Source organism: Tursiops truncatus, chromosome 1 (assembly GCF_011762595.2).
Source record: "Tursiops truncatus isolate mTurTru1 chromosome 1, mTurTru1.mat.Y, whole genome shotgun sequence".
Lineage (NCBI taxonomy): Eukaryota > Metazoa > Chordata > Mammalia > Artiodactyla > Delphinidae > Tursiops > Tursiops truncatus.
In genome coordinates, this window is record NC_047034.1 from 66,674,476 (window position 1) to 66,700,430 (window position 25,955).

Here is a 25,955-nt window from a genome sequence, read left to right on the forward strand (position 1 = left end):
TTCTTTTCCCCATGTCTCTTATTTTAATCTAATCTTTAGACCAAATTGTCCTTCATCTTGATCATTTCTTCCTAGTACTGCTTTGGTCTGATTATCTTTCTCTCCTACTGTATTTTCAGGGCCCTTTATCACTTTGACTGGTTTTCTTTAATTAGAAGTTAGATCAGTTTTCATCTTCTTCATCCCTCAATTTAGCCATTTTCAGGGCTGCTATCTGGCATAAAGGAATGGTGATCAACTCATGAAATGGTGCCACAGTCCCTCATGGAACGTGGTCTCCTTACTTCACAGCTGTCTGAGGTGTAGGAATACATTGTCCAAGATCTGCTGGCAGCCATAGCTGGGCCGTATTTCAGACCTGCCTCACCACAGTGTGATCTGGAAAGAAGTCTGGGATTTTAGGGCTAGGAGAGACCTCGTGAGACAGTCAAGCCCATCTACACAACTGCAGGCAGAGAAATCCGAGTATCATAGCTGATTTCTAAGGTTTCTTCAAGGCGTAACATTATAAAAATGTCTAAATTATTATGACAACTATCTACTATGTACCTGAAATAAGAAGTAAACAATCAACTGAATTTTAAAATCTAGTGAGAGTCAGACAAATACACATTTATCTTTTGAAAGTCCAGTTAAGTCACCCTCACGGCCTGTCTCAGCAGTTAACTCATGTTTGAATTTCACAGCTGTTAAGAAGTGCTTTCTTATATCCCACAAAATCTTCCCTGGTTTACTTGAATCAACCACAAACCACCACAGAGCACTTTCTAAATACCAAGCACTGTGATAAGTAAACTTCCTCTTGTTCACTACTTGACAAACAGGCAAAAAACAGGCCAGTGTCCCTCACAAAACCCCAACAATCCTTTCACATACTTCAAGGCTTTAACTTCTCTGCAACACTGGTAATTTCTCCAAAATAACTGTCGCCTGCTGTTGGCTTTCAAAAACCAAATCTTTACACAGGCTGCCAATTCTTTCTCCTCTGCTTCTGTGTTATCTGGGTTCACACATTTGGTGTGTTCATGTTTTCTGGGGTCAGCCAACCTTCCTACACTTCTGAGGATCCTCAGGCTTCCTGAAGACTCTTGCTCAGAGACACAGCTTTCCTCCTGAGCCAGAGAGCGGAGAGAATACCAGCACACCACAAACAGAAGGGTGCTGCTTTGACTGGTGTGTGCTGGGGGAGCCTCGCTTAGAAAGCTGCATCTTCCTCTCCTTTCGCCATGAACAATTCGTCTTCTTGCTTTCACGACAGGGAAACCTTCCCTTCTTTAAGTGGTATGTGGAGAAAGGGGTCAGGCATAAGTCTCCCCAATGCAAAATAAATCACAGTCAGAAGTTCACACCCTTCCTGATCCACTGCCCTGTATCCCTTGAGATCCCTGTGGTTTTGTGGAATAAAAGAATTGACAGAACAGAGCCACAAAAGCCTCAGCTGAGATGGCAGCTCTTCTACTTTCTCAAAGCTCTGAGCTTTAGTTTTCTCAACCTCAAAAAGGCACGAGAAGTCTCAGGATTGTTATGCGAATCAAATGAAGTGATTTATACATAGTACGTGGCACATAGTAGGTGCTCAAAAAAATCTTTACTGAACTGAAGTGAGCAAGAATATTTGCTGATCTCTTGGGTCCCTCTCATGTGCCAGGCACTGCTCAAGTCACACTACACATAAAAACTCATTTAATCCTCACAACCTTATGAGGTGGGTACTACTACTATCCCCATTTTATAGATGAGGAAACTGAGAGGGGTTAGTCAACATTCTCAAGGTCACACAGCTAGTAGGTATCTGTATTAGTTTCCCAGGGCTGCTGTAACGAATTATCACAAAGTGATAATTTAAAACAACAGAAATTTAACCTCTCAGAGTTCCAGAAGCCAGAAATCAAGATATTGGCAAGGTTAGTTCCTTTGAGAGGCTCTGAGGGAGAATCCAGTCCACGTGTCTCTCCTGGCGTCTGGTGGTTGCCGGCAATCCTTGGCATGCTTTGGCTTTTAGTTGCATCACTCCAATCTGCTGTCTCCATCTTCACCCAGCCTTCTTCCTTGTGTCTCCCCTCCATGTTTCTGTCTCCAAATTTCCCTCTTCTTATAAGAACACCAATCATTAGACTTTGGGCTCACTCTAATCAATTATGACCTCACCATAACTTAATTACATCAGCAAAGTCCTTTTGCCAAATAAAGTCACATTCATAGGTATCAGGGGTTAGGACTTCAGCATATCTTTTAGAGGGACACAGTTTGGCCCACTGCAGTCTCTGAGACAGAATCTGAACCCTGGCCATCTTAACCAAGTCCTTCACATCTGCATTATCTGCTTAGCTGATTAATAACTGTCAAAAATCATTCAAATATTAGATTGTTATTATTACTATTGTTATCTCTAAATCTAGCTAGAAGTCAGTGCTATGGTACATTTATGCCACCTAGGAACCCTGAATTTCCTTATTCCAGGTATTTTTCCAAGCCCTGGACGCCTTTATAGACTCTCTACGGCCAAAACAAATTCATTCTCACGTGGGTAAGATTTTCACTGGACACTTGAGTGAGTGGTGCTTGATGGCTTTGCTCTCCCCGACAGCCCACCTTCCATCTGAGTTTCTTCAAACAAACCAACCCAGGAATATGATAAATATCATAAGGACATCTTAGTCTTTCCAAAGACTAAGTGACCCTCAGGCCACTTGCTCAACACATGGGGAGCCTTGTGTGCCACGACAGGAAATGAAGAGAGGGCATCCAGCCCCTCCCTCCCTGGGGCCTGGAGCATGCCTGACTGGGCCTGGCTGGCATGGCCACGTACTCTTCTTTCCTAGTAGTTTTCTTTCTCTGATTGCTCTGACCTGCTTGCCTGATGCTACATCAGAGGAGGTCTGAATCACAGCTCACCTGAAGGCACTTCCCCCCAGGACCTGAGGTTAAGAGAACAACCCAGGGAGCTCAGTGCAGGCGTTTACTCCAGGTGTCAACAACGCTAATTCTCATATATGCCCCCAGGACAATGGCTGAACAATTCTGATTTATCCTAGGACAACTCCCTCTCTATCATAATCGAGTTTTTTCCTTTTTTTTTTTAAACTATAAAGGACCATGTACCTTTACTTCTAGGCCACTAACGTATCTTAGAAAAAAATGATAAAATGAACTGATTCATATCTGATCTCATTTCAACTTCCAATCACTTTTTTTTTTTTTTTAACATCTTTATTGGAGTATAAGTGCTTTACAATGGTGTGTTAAAGGGAGATCAGCTCGGTGCTTTGTGACCACTGAGAGGGGTTGGGATAGGGAGGGTGGTAGGGAAACGCAAGAGGGAGGAGATATGGGGATATACGTAAATGTATAGCTGATTCACTATGTTATAAAACAGACCACCCTCCCTATCCCACCCCTCTAGGTGGTCACAAAGCACCGAGCTGATCTCCCTGTGCTATGCAGCTGCTTCCCACTAGCTACCTATTTCACACTTGGTAGTATATGTAAGTCCATGACACTCTCTCACTTCATCCCAGCTTACCCTTCCCCCTCCCCGTGTCCTCAAGTCCATTCTCCACGTCTGCATCCGTATTCGTGTCCTGCCCCTAGGTTCTTCAGAACCATTTTTTTGGGGGTTTTTTTTAGATTCCATATTATAGGTGTTAGCATATGGTATTTGTTTTTCCCCTTCTGACTTCACTCTGTATGACAGACTCTAGGTCCATCCACCTCACTACAAATAACTCAATTTCGTTTCTTTTCACAGCTGAGTAATATTCCATTGTATATATGTGCCACATTTTCTTTATCCATTCATCTGTTGATTGACACTTAGATTGCTTCCATGTCCTGGCTATTGGCTATTGTAAATAGAGCTGCAATGAACATTGCGGTACATGACTCTTTTTGAATTATGATTTACTCAGGGTATATACCCAGTAGTGGGATTGCTGGGTCATATGGTAGCTTTATTTTCAGTTTTTTAAGGAACCTCCATTGTGGCTATATCAATTTACATTCCCACCAACAATGCAAGAGGGTTTGCTTTTCTCCACACGCTCTTCAGCATTTATTGTTTGTAGATTTTTTTGATGATGGCCATTCTGACTGGTGTGAGGTGATACCTCATTGTAGTTTTGATTTGCATTTCTCTAATGATTAGTGATGTTGAGCATCCTTTCATGTGTTTGTTGGCAATCTTTATATCTTCTTTGGAGAAATGTCTGTTTAGGTCTTCTGCCCATTTTTGGATTCAGTTGTTTTTTTGATACTGAGCTGCATGAGCTGCTTGTAAATTTTGGAGATTAATCTTTTATCAGTTGCTTTGTTTGCAAATATTTTCTCCCGTTCTGAGGGTTGTCTTTTCATCTTGTTTATGATTTCATTTGCTGTGCAAAAGCTTTTACGTTTCATTAGGTTCCATTTGTTTATTTTTGTTTTTATTTCCATTTCTCTAGGAGGTGGGTCAAAAAGGATCTTGCTGTGATTTATGTCATAGAGTGTTCTGCCTATGTTTTCCTCTAAGAGTTTTATAGTGTCTGGCGTTACATTTAGGTGTTTAATCCATTTTGAGTTTATTTTTGTGCATGGTGTTAGGGAGTGTTCTAATTTCATTCTTCTACATGTAGCTGTACATTTTCCCAGCACCACTTACTGAAGAGCCTGTCTTTTCTCCATTGTATATTCTTGCCTCCTTTACCAAAAATAAGGTGACCATATGTGCGTGGGTTTATTTCTGGGCTTTCTATCTTGTTCCATTGATCTATATTTCTGTTTTTGTGCCAGTACCATACTGTATTGATTACTGTAGCTTTGTAGTATAGCCTGTAGTCCAGGAGCCTGATTCCTCCAGCTCTGCTTTTCTTTCTCAAGATTGCTTTGGCTACTCGGGGTCTTTTGTGTTTCCATACAAATTGTGAAATTTTTTGTTCTAATTCTGTGAAAAATGCCATTGGTAATTTGATAAGGAGTGTACTGAATCTGTAGGTTGCTTTGGGTAGTATCACCATTTCCACAATGTTGATTCTTCCAATCCAAGAACATGGTATATCTCTCCATCTGTTTGCATCATCTTTAATTTCTTTCATCAGTGTCTTATAGTTTTCTGTATACAGGTCTTTCGTCTCCTTAGGTAGGTTTATTCTTAGTTATTTTATTCTTTTTGTTGCAGTGATAAATGGGAGTGTTTCCTTAATTTCTCTTCCTGATCTTTCATTGTTAGTGTATAGGAATGCAAGAGATTTCTGTGCATTAGTTTTGTATCCTGCTACTTTACCAAATTCATTGATTAGCTCTAGTAGTTTTCTGGTAGCATCTTTAGGATTCTCTATGTATAGTATCATGTCATCTGCAAACAGTGACAACTTTACTTCTTCTTTCCCGATTTGGATACCTTTTCTTTTTCTTCTCTGACTGCTGTGGCTAAAACTTGCAGAACTATGTTGAATAATAGTGGTGAGGGTGGACAACCTTGTCTTGTTCCTGATTTTAGAGGAAATGGTTTCAGTTTTTCACCACTGAGAACGATGTTGGCTGTGGGTCTGTCATATATGGCCTTTATTATGTTGAGGTAAGTTCCCTCTATGCCTACTTTCTGCAGGGTTTTTATCATAAATGGGTGTTGAATTTTGTCAAAAGCTTTTTCTGCATCTATTGAGATGATCATATGGTTTTTCTCCTTCAATTTGTTAATGTGGTGTATCACGTTGATTGATTTGCGTATATTGAAGAATCCCTGCATTCCTGGGATAAACCCCACTTGATCATGGCGTATGATCCTTTTAATGTGCTGTCGGATTCTGTTTGCTAGTATTTTGTTGAGGATTTTTGCACCTATGTTCATCAGTGATATTGGCCTGTAGTTTTCTTTCTTTGTGACATCCTTGTCTGGTTTTGGTATCAAGGTGATGGTGGCCTCGTAGAATGAGTTTGGGAGTGTTCCTCCCTCTGCTATATTTTGGAAGAGTTTGAGAAGGATAGGTGTTAGCTCTTCTCTAAATGTTTCATACAATTTGCCTGTGAAGCCATCTGGTCTTGGGCTTTTGTTTGTTGGAAGATTTTTAATCACAGTCTCAATTTCAGTGCTTGCGATTGGTCTGTTTTTATTTTCTATTCCTTCCTGGTTCAGTCTCGGAAGGTTTAAATCGCCCTTTAACAGTCTTCTGGTTTTATTTTATAGGTTTGGGAAAGGGGTGAGTTGGGAGGCCTGAGGCAGCCAGGTTTTTGTTTGTGTGTTTGCTGTATGCCAGAAGTTCTCTTACTGTCTGTCTCCCCACCACCCAGGAGCAGTTGCTGAGGGATTACAGTGTCTGTGGGGTGGCTCAGCATAACCTTTATTCTAAGAAATGCACATCTTGCTCCGTATCCACACCCTCCCCCACCCCACATCAGATTCTCTTGGGACACAGAGCTGAGCAGTTTCAGAGCCTATCCTTGAAGAGCTGAGAGTGTGCTGATGGAGTGAGACAAGAGTGGGACAGTGGAACAGAGCACTATGGACATGGTCCTGGAGGAGCATGCAGCCAATGGCCTATGAACCAGGAAAGGCACAGGGAGGGCAGCTGCTGCCTGAGCGATGTCTTGAAGAACATGTGGGAGGTGGCAGGGACTGTGGCATGGGGAACTGATCAGTCCGGGTCCTGGCAAGAAACAGATAATTTGAGTCATCTGAGGAGAGTTTAATAAGGGACTGTTTACAAAGATGAGGGCAGAGTGCAGGGAAACCCCAGAGGATACGACAGTACCTGTGGGAGCTCTCAGCACCCCAAGGCTTGAGGGGGCAGGGCAGTGAGAGGTCATCAGAAGCCAGAGAGAGAAAGAACTGTGTGCCACCTGGCAGGAACTCTCATGACAGTAAAGAAGGCTGCTGATGCAGTACACACAGGCCAGCCTCCCTGGGCACCCAGCACGGCAGAGAGCAGATCTGGAGGAAGGAACAAAGAAAGCTCTGCATCACGGAGACAGGAGACGGAAGAACATTCCTTGCAAGGGAAACTGCACATAGAAAGGCAAGGAGTGACAAAACAGCAGTTTGCTTGGGCACAGGGACATGGGACATGCTGAAGGCCTGGCAGGAGATGGGAACAGAGGGAGGTCAGGGCATGCTGACCTGGGGGCTCAGGGTACTGATGGGGGGTCTGAGCAGGGGAATGATGTAGTTGGTAATAATGGTGGTGTGAAGGGTATCTCGGAGGAGGACAGGAGCAGGAGAAGGGAGGCCAATAAAGAGGTTACCGCAATATGGAATGTCTGGGGGAAGAGGAAGAATCTGGACCCAGGGCTTGCCAGTCAGAAGAGCTGGACTCAAATCCCTGCTCTGCTGCTTACAACTGTGAGACACTGGGTGAGTCTTTTGATCCTCAAGTTATAGTTTTGCCATCTGCAAACACGGGAGTTGTCACGAGAAACAGCGTTTGGGTAAACCAGGTGCCAAGCACAGGGCAGGGTGACTGACACACCCTGGAGTTGTGCAGTGCACAGACTGCGCAGCCAGACTGGTCAACCTGAGTCCAGGCAAGAAGAGCTGAAGGCCTAATTAAGGCACCGGCAGTGATCGCAGGTAGCACATAGATTCGAGAGTCTTCTCTCTGGATGTGAGAATAAGGAAGGGGAAGACTCCGAGTTGTGTAACTTGGGTGACTTGGTGAGTTGGCTAAACATTAACTAGGTCAAGGGGCACAGAAACAGGAAAAAGTTGAGGGGACAGGGAAGGAAGAAGAGGAATGTGGTTCTAAACATGTCAAGTCTCAGGATCCACCAAAGCACTCAGGTGGACTTGCCTATGAGACAACTGGAAACAAGGGATCGAGGAGAGAGGCAAGACTTATGAGTCATCAGGACTGAGAGGGTGGCTGAAGCCATGGGAAATATGAGATACCCTGAGAAGAAGTTGAACGAGAAGAGAAGGGGTCACTGAGAGAATCCCATTAACAGTATCCATTTAAATGGAGCACCTAACAGGGAGAGTCAGCCCAAAAAAAAAAAAAAAAAAAAATAGAGCAGGAAAAGACCAGGAGAGCAGAGGAGGAACAAGAGAAAACCACCATGGAAGCTGAGGGAGGAGAGAGACTCCATGGTCCATAGCACTAAGTGCTTCAGAGAGAATGAATGGGATGAGGCCAGACAGTGAGCCAGAGACTTAGTAACTAAGGCATCCCTGGTGAACTCAGCGACGGCAGCCTCCATAGGGAGCACAGGAAGCCCAATTATAACGAGCTGAAAAATGAGTGGGGGGTTTTGGAAATATATCCAGCAAATGCAATCATTCCAAAAGCCTAGCACTGAAAGAGCAAGATACCACAGTAGGCTGCGGGAGGATAATTTCTTTTTAGGATGGTGAAACCTGAGCCTATTTATAGGCTAAAAAAGGAACAAAACAGAGATAGCCTCCAGGTTGAGGGGAAATACAGAGAAAATGATGGCTCAAGAAACAGAGACAGCAGAAGACCGGGTCCAACTGGAGAAGCTCAGCTCGGAAAAGAGGCAGCAGTGCTTCCTCTGGGTCCACAGGGCACCGACTGTGAACCTGCTGCACAGGGGGCCGTCGACCCCCGGTCTGGCTCCCTCCCCCCTTCCTAGAGAGCACTACGGTGGCCCTTCTGAAGTAGCTAAGCCTTTCCCTGGCAGAGAGTTGAGCCTGATGTGCAAGTAGGAGGAACGAGACTGGCTGAGGCAAGAGGTCAGTGTAACTGATCTCTGATTAAAAGCAGAGGCTGTTTTACCTGCAACAGACCTGCATTTTATCGTCCCTTACTTACCTCCCTTTCCTCAGGGTGAGGATGACTCCCAGAAAGAGACATGGATCAAAAGGAAAGCATGTGCAATCAGAAATATTTTGCTGCAGTCTTCTTGGGAGATATGTATGAATTCATCCTGACTCTGACGGCCTGAAGGACGAGGCTCATGTAAATACACGGGGTGGGGAGGTGAGGAGGGAGGCCTGGCCAGGGACACTAAAAGCTCTCTGGGGACCCGGTTTATGAGCACTTGCAGTTTCAATCTTACATTTAGCTTGTCAAATGCCTCTTCATCAGCTAAGGCATCTGACAGGCTTAATTGTTTCCTTAGGGCTTTGTCCTTCCCATCAGTGAACAAAGGAAGTTGGGAGGGATTTGGGTTTAGCTCTTTTGATAAAAGAAATACTTTTTAACACACATACACACACACACGTAAAAACAGATGTGTGTGCATGTGTATTATGCGCATGTGTGTATATATACACGTGTGTGTACACACACACACACATATACATATTTTTTCTTTTGTTATTAGTGTTTTGGGAGTAGGGATAGGTAGATCTGACCACTGGCCTGCTGCTGGCAGGGCCATTCCAACTTTGGAAGGAAACGCACCAGCAATACCTCACCACCTCCAGCCGTCAAATACCATCTTCAACAACTGATTATGTGCCAATACGAGACGATGAGGGAAAACGAGCCCATGTGCAGATCACGACCATCAGGGTTTGCCCTTCTGAGGCTCTTCCCCTCCAGAAAACCTTTTAGTGGGGCCATTATTAAAAACAAGATGAACACATTTACTGTTTATTATGGTTTCATTTCTCCCATCCACCCTCTGAAAGTTACAAGACAAACTGGACAAGAGATAAAGTCAAAGACCAAGAAAATCAAAAGAAGACCATCGACCCCTCAAGCCAAGAGCTAATGCACAGCAGTAAGAGAGTATGGGGGTCAGCATCCTTGGCCAACTTGAGGTGGGAGCAGGTATATTTTCAAAGGCAGCCTTGTTTTGTGGTTAATCCCACAGCATGAAGAGATGCTGGGTTCTCTCCCGGAGCAAAGCTGAACAAGGCCACTTGACTGCTCATTTCTCAGTGTTCTCAACTGCAGTGCTGCCTTTTCAATAGTCATTTGTGTGCTGTTCATTACCTCCTATTAGAACACATGTTCTGAAGTTCTAATGTTAATATTTTTTGTCACCTTCCCCAAATATCTTTACATATGAGTCACATTCAGGGCTCAACAAATGCTTGCAGGTTGGTTGGTTCGTCCGTCCATCCGTCCATCCGTCCATCCAATCCTGGATAAAGGTCTACAGAATGAGTGTACCCACTTCCTGGGAATTTCATAAAGATTTAAGAAATCAATTTGATTTAACAAATATGATTTGAGCACAATTATGTACAAGGCAGTTGTCAAGGAGACATAAAGATGAATACGATGTAAAAAAAATACAAGACAGGTAAACACATAACTACAGTACAAGGATGAGCTATATAGCCTTTGGGTCCAAAGGAGAAACAGAAATTAGATCCCCACTGTGGGAATGAGTATGAAATCAGGAAAGAATTCCTGGTGGACGTGTATTTAAAATAAACCTTGAAAGATGAATAAGAATCTGACAGGCAGAAATGTTCAACCAAACACAAAGAACTCAGTTAATCATGATTTGATCATGACTGCCACCCGCAACTAGGAAAGGCTGTAACTCCTCAATAAGTGCTTCTCAGAGGCTCCTGATAAAGGATGTGGGGACTTGCAGACAGTTTAGCTTTTCTCATTGCAAATTTCCTGAATTCCATGCATTATCCTCTGGACCTCCCAGTCAGCCTCACCTCCACAGTTTGAGGTCTGTGCTGCCAGTAAAGGAAGACCAGGCTCACGATGGCTATACTCTTAGAGGTGGGACACCACCACCCTTCCTCCAAACTGTGCCAAGACACAAGGAGGGGCCCACAGAGGGCTTCCCAGCCAGGCTGGCGGACAGGGCACTGCCACACAGCATCTAGCCTGGTGTGTAGTGCAGAATGCCCAGCTGCCACTGCGGGGATGAGCTATGATACTGTCCTACAGCTACAATCCTAGAGACTATCTATTAATATTAAGGACTAGTAGACAGGGGCTACAGCTCTGAATCAAGAGCAATCTTTCTTTACTTGCTTTTGGTGCTAAGGTTGGTCACATAATAATCCTTACACACTAGTGTGAATCACAGACCCTATGCCAACTTCTCCATATCCATATAAATCCAGGCCACTTAGGGCATCATAAGGTCTCCTCTTACACAAATCCTTTCCCCTTAAGTGATCTGAAACCCACCAACACAAGATTAGTTTGTTTTGAATAAGACGACGTCTCTAACAACATGCAAGTACCTCCTGGGAAACTAAAGTAAAATCTATCCATCGTTCAAGCATTAAGTTACTAAAAAAGTTAAACTGGTTTGTTTACTTTTCCTCCCACAGTAGGACTACCAATTATAAACCCTCCTAGCTTGAGATGCAAAATATTCAGAGAGGCTTATAATGCTTATTGGCACCAGGGGTCTTACCTTGGAATCGATAAACCTCAGGACTATGGGGTCCATGAATTGACAGAAAAATCAAAACTTTGCAAGTATATACAAGAATTAATTTTTCTAGGCAGAGAATCCAGTTCTCACCATATTCTCAAAGGTGTCTGTGTTCCATAAAAGGTCAAGACCATTCAATGGACACCCAGGCAAGTGCCCACTTGGTAGCAAGAAGAGAAGTCAAGGGGAGAAGTGCTGGTTTTATTGATACTGTGCACATACTTTCCCATCTGAGACTCTTCGATGCTTTGCACAAACTCTAAATTGATTCTCTGTATGTATTCAAGGAGAACAGGAAGCACAGAGTAATGGAATTTGAAACTAGGCAGTCATTTAGTAATAGAACTGGGACCAGGCCTGGTTTCCCTGTTCCCCTGGTTCTTCCTCCACAGGGAAATTCCCTCCCTGCTAGACAGTGTTTAATTACGGGAAGTTTTCTAAACTTGGCCTAATTGAATTTTCCATCATTATTAGTGTAAAAGATGCCCTCTAAGGCCTGGCATAGAGAGACTGATCCAAAGGTTTAACTTTGATCATGCCGGTGGCCGTCTTCAGTTTTCTGCTGTGCACACGTATTCATTCTCTGGCTGGCTTCATGCCTCCTTTGGGCTGTGCTTTCGGCCATCAAGAAGGGCAGAGAATAAGGCCACCAAGATGATAAGAAGGCTTAACAGCCTTTTTGAAATGAATGTTTTAGTGCAGCAAACAAGTGAATCAAGCCTGCCCTAGCTTTGACATGCAGTATTTATTGAGCACCTACTATATAGTAAGGATCCTTCCAGGCAGTAGGGATACAGTAGTGCACAAAACAGGTGTGATCTCAGCTTTCGTGGAGCTTAGGCTTAAGTGTTACCATGACAAAAATTTCCACCCTTTTGTCATGATTGAATTTAATAATCAAGCAGGATCCACCAGAGGCAGAGAGCAGATGTAAAACTACCAAAGATTCAAGCTGAAGTCACCGGGATTTGCTTTCTCCCCCCACTCCTCAAGAAAGAGGATTCTCCCTTATTTACTCTCTATATTCAGACTGTCACTAGGCTGAATGACCCAAGGTTACAATAGCTCACAGACTGACCCCTTTCTATGCTGTCTTTATACGACATCCCTTGATATGGACACTCTTCCCATTATCCTCAGATTACTGGGCAATCTTTCCCTTGTTCACCTCCCTGACATGAGTCTCTTCACATCTAGGGTGCACTGCATTCCATGCCACACTGGTTGCCCTAAAACATCACTTTCACTTTGGAACTCTGAGTCAAAGCCCTCATGGGAAGACTGTAAGTATGGATGTGGAAGCAGGTCCTTGATACATTACTGAGAGAAAAACAGGCTCCTGGTAGAACTATACACAGAATATCAGATTTTGAGAAAACATCTGAGTGTCTATATTTGCATACAGAGTGGTACTAGAAGGAACAGATGTTGAAGGAAGGGCATTTGACTCTTTCCTTTATAAAACTCTGTCACGACTTTATTTTTAATAACAAACATGTATTATTTGGTCATGTTAAAGCTCACACCTCAGGCATATTCCCCTGAGCCTTACCTGAAAACTGTCACAGAAAGGAGGGGTCACTGTGAGGACCCTGAGGAGGTGAGCCCTCAGGAGGTGAGCTGTGCCTCACCTGTCTCTGCATTCCTGATGCTTTCTACACAGTGCATATGATGCCCTTGAAGTCGAAGAGATCAAAGACAAGGAGGAAGGAGAGAGGAAAAGAAAGTCTTGGATGTGCCTGCTAACACGAGCATGGGACACAGAGCCAGAGAATGAATTATGGGTCTGCAATCCCTTGCTGGAGACTCACAGTCTATCCTAGGTGTTTACTGATCCTTCCCAAGAACAAGGGACTTTATCAGCCTATAAAGATTAAAGCGCAGAACTTGCTTTTAAGGAAAGATAAAGAAAGGTGAAAGATAAAAAATGCGTATAACTATGTAGGTTTGAAAGCAAACAAAAGAGAAGGAGGCAGAGAAAAATGAAACAAGAGGAGACTCAAGAGGAGAAGCAGAGGTGGCACTGCAGAAGAACCTAGGAAATGCTGCTGTATCTGGAGACGTGGAGAGCACAGACAATAAACTTGGAGGGAGCAATTTCTACCAAGTGACGGAAATCAGTGTCGGACTACAAGGAACCGCAGGATGGTGGGCACTGGTGAGGACACGCTCAGTGCTTGGGGAGGAAGCCCAGAGTTAACAAAAGGTGTGCCCTTGAATGGGGTTATCAGGACCGAGGGAGATTACTTCAGGACAGGAGAGACCGGAACACATTGCTAGGGAGAGAGGGCGAGCCCAGGGAAAGTGAGAGGTGGAGTGGTTGGGGGAAGGATAGAAATGCTCACGGTGCTGAAGAAACAAGCGAAGATGGGTCTAAAACGCAGAGGGGCAGAGGGGACAGAGCGACAGAGGGCAGTGACACAAAGATGTTTGAAGAAGAGGAGGAAACCTGAGGAACCTCCCAGAAGATGGGGGTCACCTAAAGAGAGTGAAGATGTACCAACAGAGCTGACAGGTGGAAAAGGTCTTGGCACTTTAGCAAGTGGAATTTCTACCAGGGACAAATAATGGACTGCAGAGCAGCCCTGGGGAACTAAGTGAAGCCAGAGAGCATGAATGATTTTCCTTCCCCTTCTTAGTTCATAAGCTTCTCCATGCATAAAATTGGGTAATTCCTACTCATGCATATCTATAAAAAGACACTGTCTGTGAAAGGTTCTGGAGCTAGAGGGAATAAAAACATCAACTCTACCTGAAACATCCATCACGACGAGAGTGATGGACACTCATAGCCTTCAGATGGGCTGGCCCAGAAATGATATGAAAATAAGTTAGATAGAGGTCGATAGGCTGGGCTGCTTCCAGATTCCTGGTTATCAGTTTTCCCAGCTTAGTAGAGGCCCTTCAAGAAACTCACACAATGGGAGGCTGAAGGAGGAGCAGAGAGTCATCCTTAGAAAAATAATATGGGAAGATGGAGACAGTCACCCTGTCCCTTGTAAATCACAGAAAGAACAAATGAGACATGCATGTAACCAGAGCAAAGAACTGGCTCCAGCTCCAAGTCTGCTCATCCTTCCCTGATCCTTCATACCTCGGCCCCTCCCTCCATAATCCAGTGACAATGGAGTGAAGGGAACACATGCCAGGGTTTGAGTTGGGGACTTGGGTGTGTGGAGGTTTGAAAGAAGGGAGCTCATAAAATAAAACTGTCTGTATCTGGGAGGTCTCTATCTGATTTCGGAGGGACAACATGAATTTTGGAGACTCATCTTAAAGAATTCTGAGAGAGGGCTTCCCTGGTGGCGCAGTGGTTGAGAGTCCGCCTGCCGATGCAGGGGACACGGGTTCATGCCCCGGTCCGGGAAGATCCCACATGCCACGGAGCGGCTGCGCCCGTGAGCCATGGCCGCTGAGCCTGCGCATCCGGAGCCTGTGCTCCGCGACAGGAGGGGCCACAGCAGTGAGAGGCCCGCGTACCGCAAAAAAAAAAAAAAAAAAAAAAAAGAATTCTAAGAGAGGTTTTTTGGCTCCACAGAACAATACAGTAACCAATTATTATACAGTCTATCTTCTAATTATGTAATTCTATCTATATATCCTAAGTTAGGACAGTAACTAATTCCATTTAAAATGTCTTCAGAAATGCTGCCTAGGATTTTTCCTACCTTACTGTCATAATAAGAAAGTATTAAAGGAGTACTTTCTAAGCTTCAGCACTTAACTTGACTCACCATATTCTTAAAGATAATTCACTATGTTTTGTCTTCCATTTTTGCTATCAGCCTGTGTTCCTTTGTAGACAGTATATTTTTCCCCTCCAGATTGTTTTTAAAATCATTGTCTTCCACACTCTGTAGTTTCATTACTATGAGTCTAGAGTTTAAGAATCAATTTCTTAAAAAAAAAAAGAATTTCTTTTTCTTTACCTTGTTTGTAATTTGATACTCTTCCTACATCTGAGGATACTCATGTTTCCTTAATTTTGTCTGGCTTGATCATTTAAACTCATGACTGTGAATTAAGTTAAACATACTACATGGGGTGCTTGACTACCCAAGAAATCATCAAGTATCACACAGTAGCTTTATCAATCCCCAAGAAAGAAAACTCATTTACCTTAAAATCTAGTTTTTTGGTCCTTCAAAACGTCCTGAATTGTGATATATCAGTTTGAAATGATCAGAACAATAATATGAAGGCAAATAAATGAGTGGGTTTGTCTTGAGAGGCGGACGACACTGAGTGGAGTAGTAAAACAGAAAAGACGAAAGCTCGGGAGGCAGGCATTTCTCCAAACATTTACTAGTTACGCGGTCATGGAAAAGTTATCTAATGTCTCTGAGTTTGATTTCTTCATCCTAAGAATGGGAATGACAGATTCTACCACTTGGAGTTGTTGTTAGGATTGAGGAAAACATACGTCAAATCTCATCTGACTATAGATTTAAGGGTAAGAACTATGTCTTGCTCACCACTTGTACCAGTTATCAATTTCTTGCCCTTTCAATACATGCTCTGTGATAATGGGCAGAATTCTTTTATGTACTCCCCCCTTTACAGTAAGCGGGCTATTCGAATTTCTCTGTACAATGGAAGGACACTGCAGGAGGAAAGGGCTTCTCTTGCTGGTTGCAGCTGCTGTAGAGCCCATCAGCAGGACATCTGGTGGTGGTCTGTCCCAGCCACGTGGCCCAGAATATAGATCCTCAGCGACCTCACATTCCCGGTGTGGCTGGGTGAGTCCCACCTACCTACAGCCCTCCCCGCAAAGATTCTGAGCATCCCTAGCCTCCCATCCCCTACTCCCTCTGTGCGCCCACCGACCAGCTGCACTTCTCCTGCACCCATCCCCTGAGGGTTGCTTCCTGTTTTCCAAGCCACTGGGGACCACTCTGGCCTAGGCAACCCAGTGAGCTTCTCTGCTATCCAGATGCTGCAACACATCCTCCACAATGAACTCTGAGCTCCAGCCCAGGAGAGGGGTCTTCCTCCCCAGATTGGTCCTCCTTATTGTACTCTCCTTCAGCCCCAGAGGACTCTCAAGACTGCTCTTTACCTCTTGAAGTTACTGTTTTGTTACGACTTAGTAATTCTTCATAATCCTTCTCCTATTTAAATCACTGAGTGAGTTCTGTTCCCCCACTGGACCCAGACTGATAAATTACTGCTTTCCTCAGTGCCTAGCACAGTGACCAGCACTGCACATCCGCTCTCCATGCATTCTTTCCTCCCTTCCCCAGTTAGCCTTGAACAATCGGTGACCTGCTCAAAATCCAAGCACAGCTCAATGTGCAGGGCCCAAACTAGAATGCACTTTCTCTGATTTCTAATCATCTCACCAACTGCTTGTATGTTAATGAATGCCGTTTCTGGGGAATGGCTGGAAACCCTACGGGGGCTCTACCTGGTTTGATCGTTTATACTCAAAACTGGAGAATTACTTCCAGTCTGTCTCCTGAAGACTTCAGGTTGATTAATTTACTTCCTCTGGTCACCCCCCCACACACAAAAAAAGGATTTTTGTTTGTTTGACAATCTGATCCCTAGCATGAAGAACATAAATGTCCTAGAGACTTTTTTTTTACCCAAATATGTTCATTCTATTCGTGCCCAATAAGACTAAAATGTAGAAGACATCAAGGCAGGGAGACTGAAATTCAAAAGCACAGTGACTTCTGTAACAGTACAACCACTCCAGTGCTATTTTTAGACTTTTTTTTTAAAAAAATAAGCATGGCCTTTACACCAGAAAAGATAAAATAAGCATATTAACTAAGGAAGTGAAAATAAAGAAAAATAAAAACATGAAGTCTACATTTCCCAAGCTTTCCCATCTTATTCAACAGCCTTATCAGTGACTTGGATGAAAATATTAAAGTTTCACTTAACAGAAAACAAAGAGGGATATAGTTAGCCTGTTACTAGAACCCGCTGTGATGGTTTATACTGGGGGAACTCAGCTAAGCTAGAACTGTATATCTTCGTTTCCCTGTAGAACTGCACTTTAGGATTGCTCACAAGAGAAATGTGTGGGGGATTTAGGAGGCCAGAATGAAGTAGCCATGATGCTCTGAAGGTCATCACTCGTTAGAGGCAGGAAAGGATGAACATGGAGGTGCTAGTGAGGTGCAATTTGCCTTCTCTCTTCTGTGCCCCATATCTGGCTGTCCTTCCTCACCGTCAGCCCTGCTGAACAACAGTGAACCCAGGACTGCCAGCAGAAGCTTCACTGCAAACTCAAATGCAGCAGCCATCAGGGACCTTCAGGCCATCAAATGCCTTTCACAGACATTGGCCCCTGTGCCCCTTCACAATTCCACTCTAGCACACACGCACACCTAGCATCCTGGACACTCTTGACGTCTAACACATACCAGGGCTGGCTCATGACTCCTCTCTGGTCGTTTTTGGACTTTTACTTCCAAGCTCCTATCACAACTGTGTAAGTCTAAATCCTATAAACAAATTCCTTATGCCGTAACACTCATAGCTGCCTGCTTCCCCGATTCACTCTGATTCATAAGAATCCGAAAACTATGAATAATGGGTTCAAGTGAAATATATCTAATTTAACAATGGTATATGTAAAGTTCTGTATTTAGGCTAAAAAATAAAACAGAGCAAACTACAGAAATAAAGAATGATTAAAAAATCTTGATTGAAAGCAATTACTGTGAATATCCTAAGGATTCTGGACAATAAATCCACCACGACCTAGGACCTAACACAGTCTGTTTAACAAATAAAAATACAGTATGATCTAATTCTTAAAAAACAAATGCAAAGCTCCATATCATAAGGGTAAAACTGTGTCTCTATAATTGACACTGATAAGACAGCATGAGCTATTGCATTAAATTCCAACATATATTACAAAGAAATATGATGTTTTGAAATTAGGAAGTCTAGAAAAAATATTATAAAGAATGGCTTCAGAAACTTTAGCAAAATAAGATCTATGTATGTGTAACTCCAGAGAAGAGAGCTAGGATACATGGACGAAAATTACATAAACAAAGACATTTGCCTTCACTTAACAAAGAAGACCATAATAGCAAATACTTTAGAGAAATAGAGGCATCCTGTAATGGAGGGGAAAATGGACTAGATGTTCACCACAGTACTTTAACCTCTTAAAGTTCATGATTTTAAAAGTTACATGGGGTTCAGGGAGGGGGAATAAGGAGTTTGTACATAATGGGTACAAAGTTTAGAGTGATGAAAACATCTTGGAAACAGTACTGCCGGTTGCACAACACTGTCACTGTAATTAAGGCCACTCATTTGTATACTTAAAAGGGGATAAAATAGCAAATTTTATGTTATATATATATATTTCATCACAATTTAAAAAACATGATTCTATTATTCTAGGTGAGAGATCCAAAAGACTCAAATTGAAATGTTGACTTAATAAAAAACAACAACTTCATTACTGCTGTGGCAAAGTCCCTTCTTTTGACTAGGAAGAAGATGTTTTACCATGAAGGAGTTTTCCTAATGTGAACGCTGCAGTAATCCTGTGTTTCATCAAAGGCACAGCAACTATGTATTCTTCAGCAGTGCTACTGAATCCAACTAGAGTGGTTCCTTAAGGGCAGAAAAATAATTGTACCCAGGAAAAAGCTCATTTGTAAATGTTACTATATTATCATGATAATAAATGTTCTTATTGATGATAAAATGGGACACATACAGTTTAGAAAAAAGTCCTCTTTCATCTACCCATAGCAAATAGATATACAAATACACACATACAGAGACTAAAACACCCACAATTTAATACATGAGGGGGAAAAAGTATCTAGGAAGCTGGAATAGCATTCCTTTGTTCATAAACACAGGTTGCTAAATTTTGATAGATTAGGAAGATATCCATAAGAAATCTACAACCAGAAAGTCTGCTGCATGGAGGTTGGCCAAAGAAAAATTCACTTTAAGATTTCTTGGATGTTTTCTACTCCCCACCAAAACCCATTTTTCTTCTTAAAAATGAATGGAAAAAGATACACCATACTAATACTAATTGGAAGAAATCTTTGAAAAAGAACAAAGTTGGAAGAGTGAGACTACCTGATTTCAATGACTGTTATTAAGCTACAGCAATCAAGACACTGTGGTACTGGTGTCAAGACGGACAATTAGATAAATGGAACAGAATAAAGAGTTCTGAAATAAACCACACAGATGTGGATAACTGATTTTTAACAAAGGTACTGCAGTGGAGAAAGAATAGTCTTTTCAACAAATGAGGCTGGAACAACTGGACATTCATTTGCCAAAAAAACCCAAAACTGAAACAAAACAGAAACCCCCAGAAAGAACTTTGCTATATCCCTCACACCATATAAAAAAAATTGGATCAAAATAGATCATACACCTAAACATAAAGCCTAAAACTATAATGCTTCCAGAAGAGAACACAAAAGAAAACCTTTGTGTCCTTGAGTTAGCCAAGATTTTTAAAATATGACACCAAAACATAACCCATACACTTTAAAAAATGATAATATGAACTTCTTCAAAGGACACTATGAAGATAAAGACAAGCCAGACTTGGATAAAATATTTGCAAATCATATACCTGATAAAGGACATGTATCCAAAATTTATCAGGAACCCTCAAAATTCAATAAAAGGAAAACAAAACACCCCAATTAAAAATGGGCTAAAAGATTTGAACAGATGTTTCACAAAAGATATACGAATGGCACATACGATGGACAGATGCTCAACATCCTTACTCACTAGGAAAACGCAAATTAAAACCACAAGGATATACTACATCACACATACTTGCAGGGCTAAAAATGAAAAGACTGATGATACTAGATGTCGGCAAAGATGTGAGGGAACTGGGACTCTCAACCACCGCTAGCGGTACAACTGCTTTGGAAAACAGCTTGGTAGTCTCATAAAAAGTTCGACAGGGACTTTCCTGGCGGTCCAGTGGTTAAGACTCCACGCTTCCACTGCAGGGGGAGCAGGTTTGATCTCTGGTCAGGGAACTAAGGTCCCACATGCCACAGGGCATGGTCAAATAAAAAAATTTAAAAAATAAAGAGACGCACTTTAAAAATCACTCCGAGATTCACCAACCAAAAAGATAATCACTTAAAATTCACTTAAAAAAAATAGTTCAGCGTACACCTAACAAATAATCATTCATTCTACTCCTGGGTATTTACCCAAGAAAAATAAAAGCATATGTCTATACAAAGACTGTAATATGAACAGTCACAGAAGTTTTCACTGTAAGAGTCAAAAACTGGAGACCACCACAATGTCCATCAACATGTGAATGGCTAAGCAAATTGTGTTATACTCATACAATGGGATACAACTTAGTAATAAAAAGGGATAAGCTACTGATATATGCAATGGCAAGGAACGCATCTTAAAATAAATACGCTAAATGAAAGAAGCCAGACCAAAAAACAGTGGGGGTATACTGTACATACGTATACTGTACACTGTATGACTCTGTTTATACAAAACTCAAGAAAATACAAACTCATCTCTACTAACAGAAGGGAGATCGGTAGTTGCCTGGGGACTTGGGGGCCAGGAGGGAGATGCAGCAGGGAGGGAGAGAGGGAAAGATTACAACAGGGTACAAGGAAACTTCTGGGGGAGACATATGCTCAGTATCTTGACTGAGGTGATGGTTCTAGAAGTGTACACATATATCAAAACTTACCCAATTATTCACTTTAAATATGCTCAATTTTATATGTCAATTAGACCTCAATAAAGCTGTTATAAAAAATAAAAACAACAGCTTATTTGGGATATAAAACTTTGGGGAAAGTTCCCTCTTTCAAACCAGGAAAAGGCAAGGTTAAAGTTCATGACCATCATCCCACACAGAGGTCGCTTTTGTATGGATATGATGCCACTGTAAAAAAATAAAAACAAACAAAAAAACAAGAAACACTTCCTTTTACAAAGCGCAAATGATAGAGGTTTGTCCATTCACATCCTTCAAGCCCAGTTCCGACACAACTTGTTTCTTAAAGCCTTTCGTTATCACTCAAGTAGAAAGTGATTATTCCCTCCTGTGAATCACCATACCACTTAACGTTAATTTTCAGGTATTAATTCAATACATCTATCCATCCACCCATCACACATTTACTAAATGCCTCATACAGAACAGACACAGGCTTGGTGCTAGAAATACAAAAGTGAGTTGAACACAGTTCTTCACTGGCAAGAGCCTCACAGCCCAGTGGCAAAAGACAGATTCATTTTGAAGTAGCAGTAACTATAACAAGTATTTCAACAAACACAAGTACAACAGAAACACAGAGAAAGAAATCCATTTTGTCAGACACACTGTCTTGTACCACAATGATTTGTTCAGGACTCCATTTCCCTACTAGACTAAAGCTTCCTGAGAACAAGGGACCATAACTTATTTTCGCCTACTAGACTAAAGCTTCCTGAGAACAAGGGACCATAACTTATTTTCGCCATCTACTAAATTACCTAGCACAGTACCTGGGATGAGTGTTCTAAATATGTATACATATTTGAATGAATGGAAATTCCATTTCACAGGCAGCTACTTTTTGACTTAGCAGGGCCACCACGATGCCAACTTCTCAGGTGAGTGCCAACCTTAATTCACTTTGGCAACCGAGGCAAGTCATTTGAGAGGAGACAACACCAAAACTTAAATCTCGACCCCCAAATCCCAAAAGAAGAGCTAATACCCCTTTCCCCCCAGTGAAGAAAACAGGAAGGAGTAAGAGGTGGGGTAGGGCTTGGTCAGTGGAGATTTAGGACAGAAGAATGACACAGATGAATCAAGGCCCTGCGTGGGTCCCAGGAGGGCCCTGGCTTTCTGTATGTATTGCTATCAGGTATCCCTCTGCCCAGAGAGTACACATGAACGGCAGTCATCTAATCTGAATAGGAATACCAGTCTCATTGTAAAAGCAATTTCTATGGATTTTATATGCGACTTTCTGCTGTCCCAAATGATCGTAACCCCCTTATCTATGCTCAGTTTCTGAAGGGGCAGAAAGGAAGAACAGATAACTGTGGGGAATTATAAGTATAGCGTAACGGGAAAACCCAGTTCTCTCATTTTTATCAACATATATGCAATTATGAAATTTCAGTTAAATAAGAAAATAGTGAAAAACAAATTTCAGTCAAAATAAAACTAGCACAAAATGAAAAGGTCTCAAGTGACAACTAAAAGACTTGCATTACACATCAAGCAGAAATCCTTCCCAGTTCCCTTAGTGCTACTGAGCATTAGAAGAATTTTCCCCTCTTTCTTAAAGATAGAGCAGATTTGCTCCTTGTACTTATATCTACAGAAATAACAGGTCTCAGGAGGGAAAAAGGAGAAATTTATTTTAATTTGTCTGGACCCACCAACCCAACAGATGGCTCCCAGAGAGGACAGGTGTACCCTGGGGACTGGGCTCTTACCTGTAGATAGGGTCCTGCATCACCAGCATCTTGCTCTCATCCCACGTCCACTCCTTTTTCTGCAATAAAAGAAGCTGTAAATGAATAAGTTAGGCTTGTCCTCGGCTACAGAACCAGGGCACACATTGAGCTACTAATGCTTATGCAAACACATGCATTTGCTTCTGGCCTTGTTCCCTCTAAGAGGCCTGGAGTCGACTGCTCCAAAAGAACAAGTGGAAAATGTCACGTATCTGGTCTGATCAGTTTCCTTCAAGCACTTTAGGAGAGTGTCTCTCACGGGTGCAGAGGGTAGGCAGGGGCCAAGGGGTCTCAGGAGACTGCAATCTAAATCATACTTTCGTGGAGAAGACACCAAGGGAAAAAAAAAAAAATCATACATTACTCCATAGGAACAGGAGAGGCAGGGAGCACAAAAGGGAGAAGGGGTCATAGAGACTGAATGATGCCATCAAATGCAAATGATGTGTGGACCCCAGCCTCCCTCCCTTAAAGAGGGGGAGAAAAGGCTGCACACAAGACTGACAAGCTAACTAGTACATCTACAGCCGCCCATAAGAGGATACTCATCTGGCTTTGAACCTAACTTTCTGTGAACACAAAGGAGACATCCCTAAGCAGCTGGGGATGAGGACAGGAATGAGGATGTAGGAAGGTGGGGGGAGAGGATTCTGGCGCAGTACTGGAGAGCCCAGATGCTTGATGAGGTCAGTAGCACCCCCACATGTTGGAGAAGCGGCCGCCACATGCCCTCAGGTCCCATCCGTAGGTGCAGGGACAGAGGATTCTGCTCCACCTTCACTGGCCTTTGTCACAGGGGCAATGCTGTTCAGGACACCTGGGGAAGAACACACTCAGCTCCCCACGGAAGAGAAAGGGGGTAGGGGGCTCATTACCAGCTGGCAGGGGTGAAAGTCCCTGCACTCCTCTTAGCTGGAGAGCCTGGAATCCCTTGTTACTCCTGTCAAAGGGGGAGTCTAGGCTTCCCACTCACAGTCTTTGCTGGCCTGGGTGGTGGGGAGCCCGTTTTTCTGTGTTGTCTGGCTGGAAGTTTTCTGCCTTGCTATGCCGTCCCTTCCCTCCTCCTCTGGCTAGAGAGGGAGCAGGCTTTGTTGGGGTTCTGTGCCATATCCAGGTTGCAGGCTTCTTCGGCTCCGAGTCTGGGATATATGAGATTAAAACTAACCTCAGGGAGCTCACGGCTGCGTGATGCCGTGCGTCCCCAGGCAGTCTGCCTTGCCCCACCTTTACGTTTGTTTTACAGATAATGTCCAGGGTTTCCAGCTGTACAAAACTCCAGATGCCAGGGCTCCAACTCTTTGGAGTCATTCACATGATGGGTCTAAGCTCACGTGAGGCCCAGTAATCTGTAGCTTTTAACAAACATTTCAGGTGACTGGGATGTGACCCTAGGGTTGACAGCCATTCTTCTGTACCAGAGAAAAGGTATACATTGAAATCCCCACCAGGAGGATCTCTTTCACGTACAGCATGGTCCTCTGGAGTCTCAGGCCTGGCACAGGAAGGGTCTCCTGACACTAAAGACAGCCAACCGGTGGTGATCCCATTAAGCACTGTCCCTGGCCAAGGCCCACCCCTGGTGTTACTCAATAAACAGCCACTGTGAACTAAACACCTGGATGACTAACAGCAGAGGCTGCTCTGCTTCTGAGGGAATCGAGCCTCAGTTTTCTCATGTTCTTACTATCAAGAAAGTCTGCTCAGGCTTCCCTGGTGGCGCAGTGGTTGAGAGTCCGCCTGCCGAGGCAGGGGACACGGGTTCGTGCCCCGGTCCGGGAAGATCCTACATGCCACGGAGCGGCTGGGCCCGTGAGCCATGGCCGCTGAGCCTGCGCATCCGGAGCCTGTGCTCCGCAGCGGGAGAGGCCACAACAGTGAGAGGCCCATGTACCGCAAAAAAACCCACAAAGAAACAAACAAACAAATGAAAAAGAAAGTCTGCTCATAAGAGTCCTTGCTGCTCTGATGTAATTTTCGAAGTTAACACAAGAGTTAATAACTCAGTGCACCAAAAAGTCCATAAAACTCTGAGAAGCTGCCCACACCCACTGCCCCCCTTGGAGGAAAGCAGCCCCAGAGAGGGTTCTTTCTGAGTGTGGGTGACTTGGCTCATGCTGTGAGCATCTGATGAGCCGTCCTTGCTAACCCAGCCATGACTGACGGAGCTCAGGATCAGCAGCCGACTGCACATGAGGAAGGTCAAGTGTCACGGAGGGGCTGGCCAGACCTGCCTAGTCCTTGAGCACCACGATGAGAAGGATCCAGTTCCACCCACTCACATCCTCTCATTGGAGACTACCAAGTCCTAGACGGAGCCTAGGCTGAACCCCCAGGAACGGTAGGTGGTTTCTGTGACCAGCTGCATACTTTCCACTCAAACAGACTGCACCGCTGAGGAAGAGGAAGCATCGTGTGCCAGCCCATGTTTCCGCCTAGCCTGAAATAAGCCTCTGTTAAAGTTGATCTGGGCACGACTCCTCCTTGCAAGTCTAAGGAATGCAACTAATACATTCATCAAAAAGAAAGAATAATGAGGCCAAAAAAATACAGAATAAATATTTTTCTTTCTCTGGAAGACATGAGGAGAAGGATGGGGAGACCAGACTCCCAGGGAACCTTGTGTTAATTTATTGAGGAACCTCAGAAGGGTCCACGGCAGGCAGAAAATACTTTCCTTTTTAAAGTGATATCAGCATCGGTATAGAATATCCTGGCCAAAAATAGTAAACATCTTTTCACTTACTTACTTACTAATTTTCCTTTTCTGAAAACCCCATTAAAATCCATTTAAGTAAAATCCATAAAATCCCATTAGATCTCCCTTTAAAGGTCTTGCAGTAATCCTTGCAGGAGTCCATTCAATCTATGCAGGGATAAGGAAATTATCAAAATGACTCAAAGGGTTTGGAGTGTAGATGGGACTCAACAATGTATCAGTTATTCAAGAACCTAAGGCAAATGTGGTTGGAGCATTTTACCCCAATCTCCTCAATGCCTGAATGATGCTCCAACACTCTGATAACCGAAGCCTCTCCACTCCTCCTTGCCACACACTCAATATCCTTCCTATCCCACCATCTTTCAAATAAGACCCAGAGCAGTGCAGTTTCTTGAGCAAGGTGTCCCCCTAGTTAATAGCCCAGTCAAGACTAGAATCAAGTTCTCCTGATTTTCTGACCCGTACAGGTACT

The 25,955-nt window shown here is 43.3% G+C and overlaps 1 protein-coding gene and 1 long non-coding RNA gene across 6 annotated transcripts in view; one reads left to right on the forward strand and one right to left on the reverse strand.

Annotated features, from left to right (window-relative positions):
• C1H1orf226 (chromosome 1 C1orf226 homolog) overlaps positions 1-25,955 on the reverse strand; it is a 308,224-nt gene that overhangs the window by 66,892 nt on the left and 215,377 nt on the right. For 4 of the 5 annotated variants that reach the window (XR_012331950.1, XR_012331949.1, XM_073805111.1 and 1 more), the window contains exon 4: positions 22,744-22,817. Coding sequence is in view for 3 of the 5 variants with exons in the window: in XM_073805111.1 (XP_073661212.1) it covers positions 22,744-22,817 (74 nt within the window). In the remaining 2 variants the exon portion in view is untranslated. The remainder of the gene's footprint in view (positions 1-22,743; positions 22,818-25,955) is intronic. The other variant, XM_073805108.1, reaches the window with a different exon arrangement.
• Positions 5,541-25,570, forward strand: LOC109549472 (uncharacterized). The gene is made up of 5 exons (XR_002175784.3): positions 5,541-7,324; positions 8,753-8,885; positions 9,253-12,575; positions 15,856-16,031; positions 18,670-25,570. It is a non-coding gene; the product is annotated as an uncharacterized lncRNA (long non-coding RNA).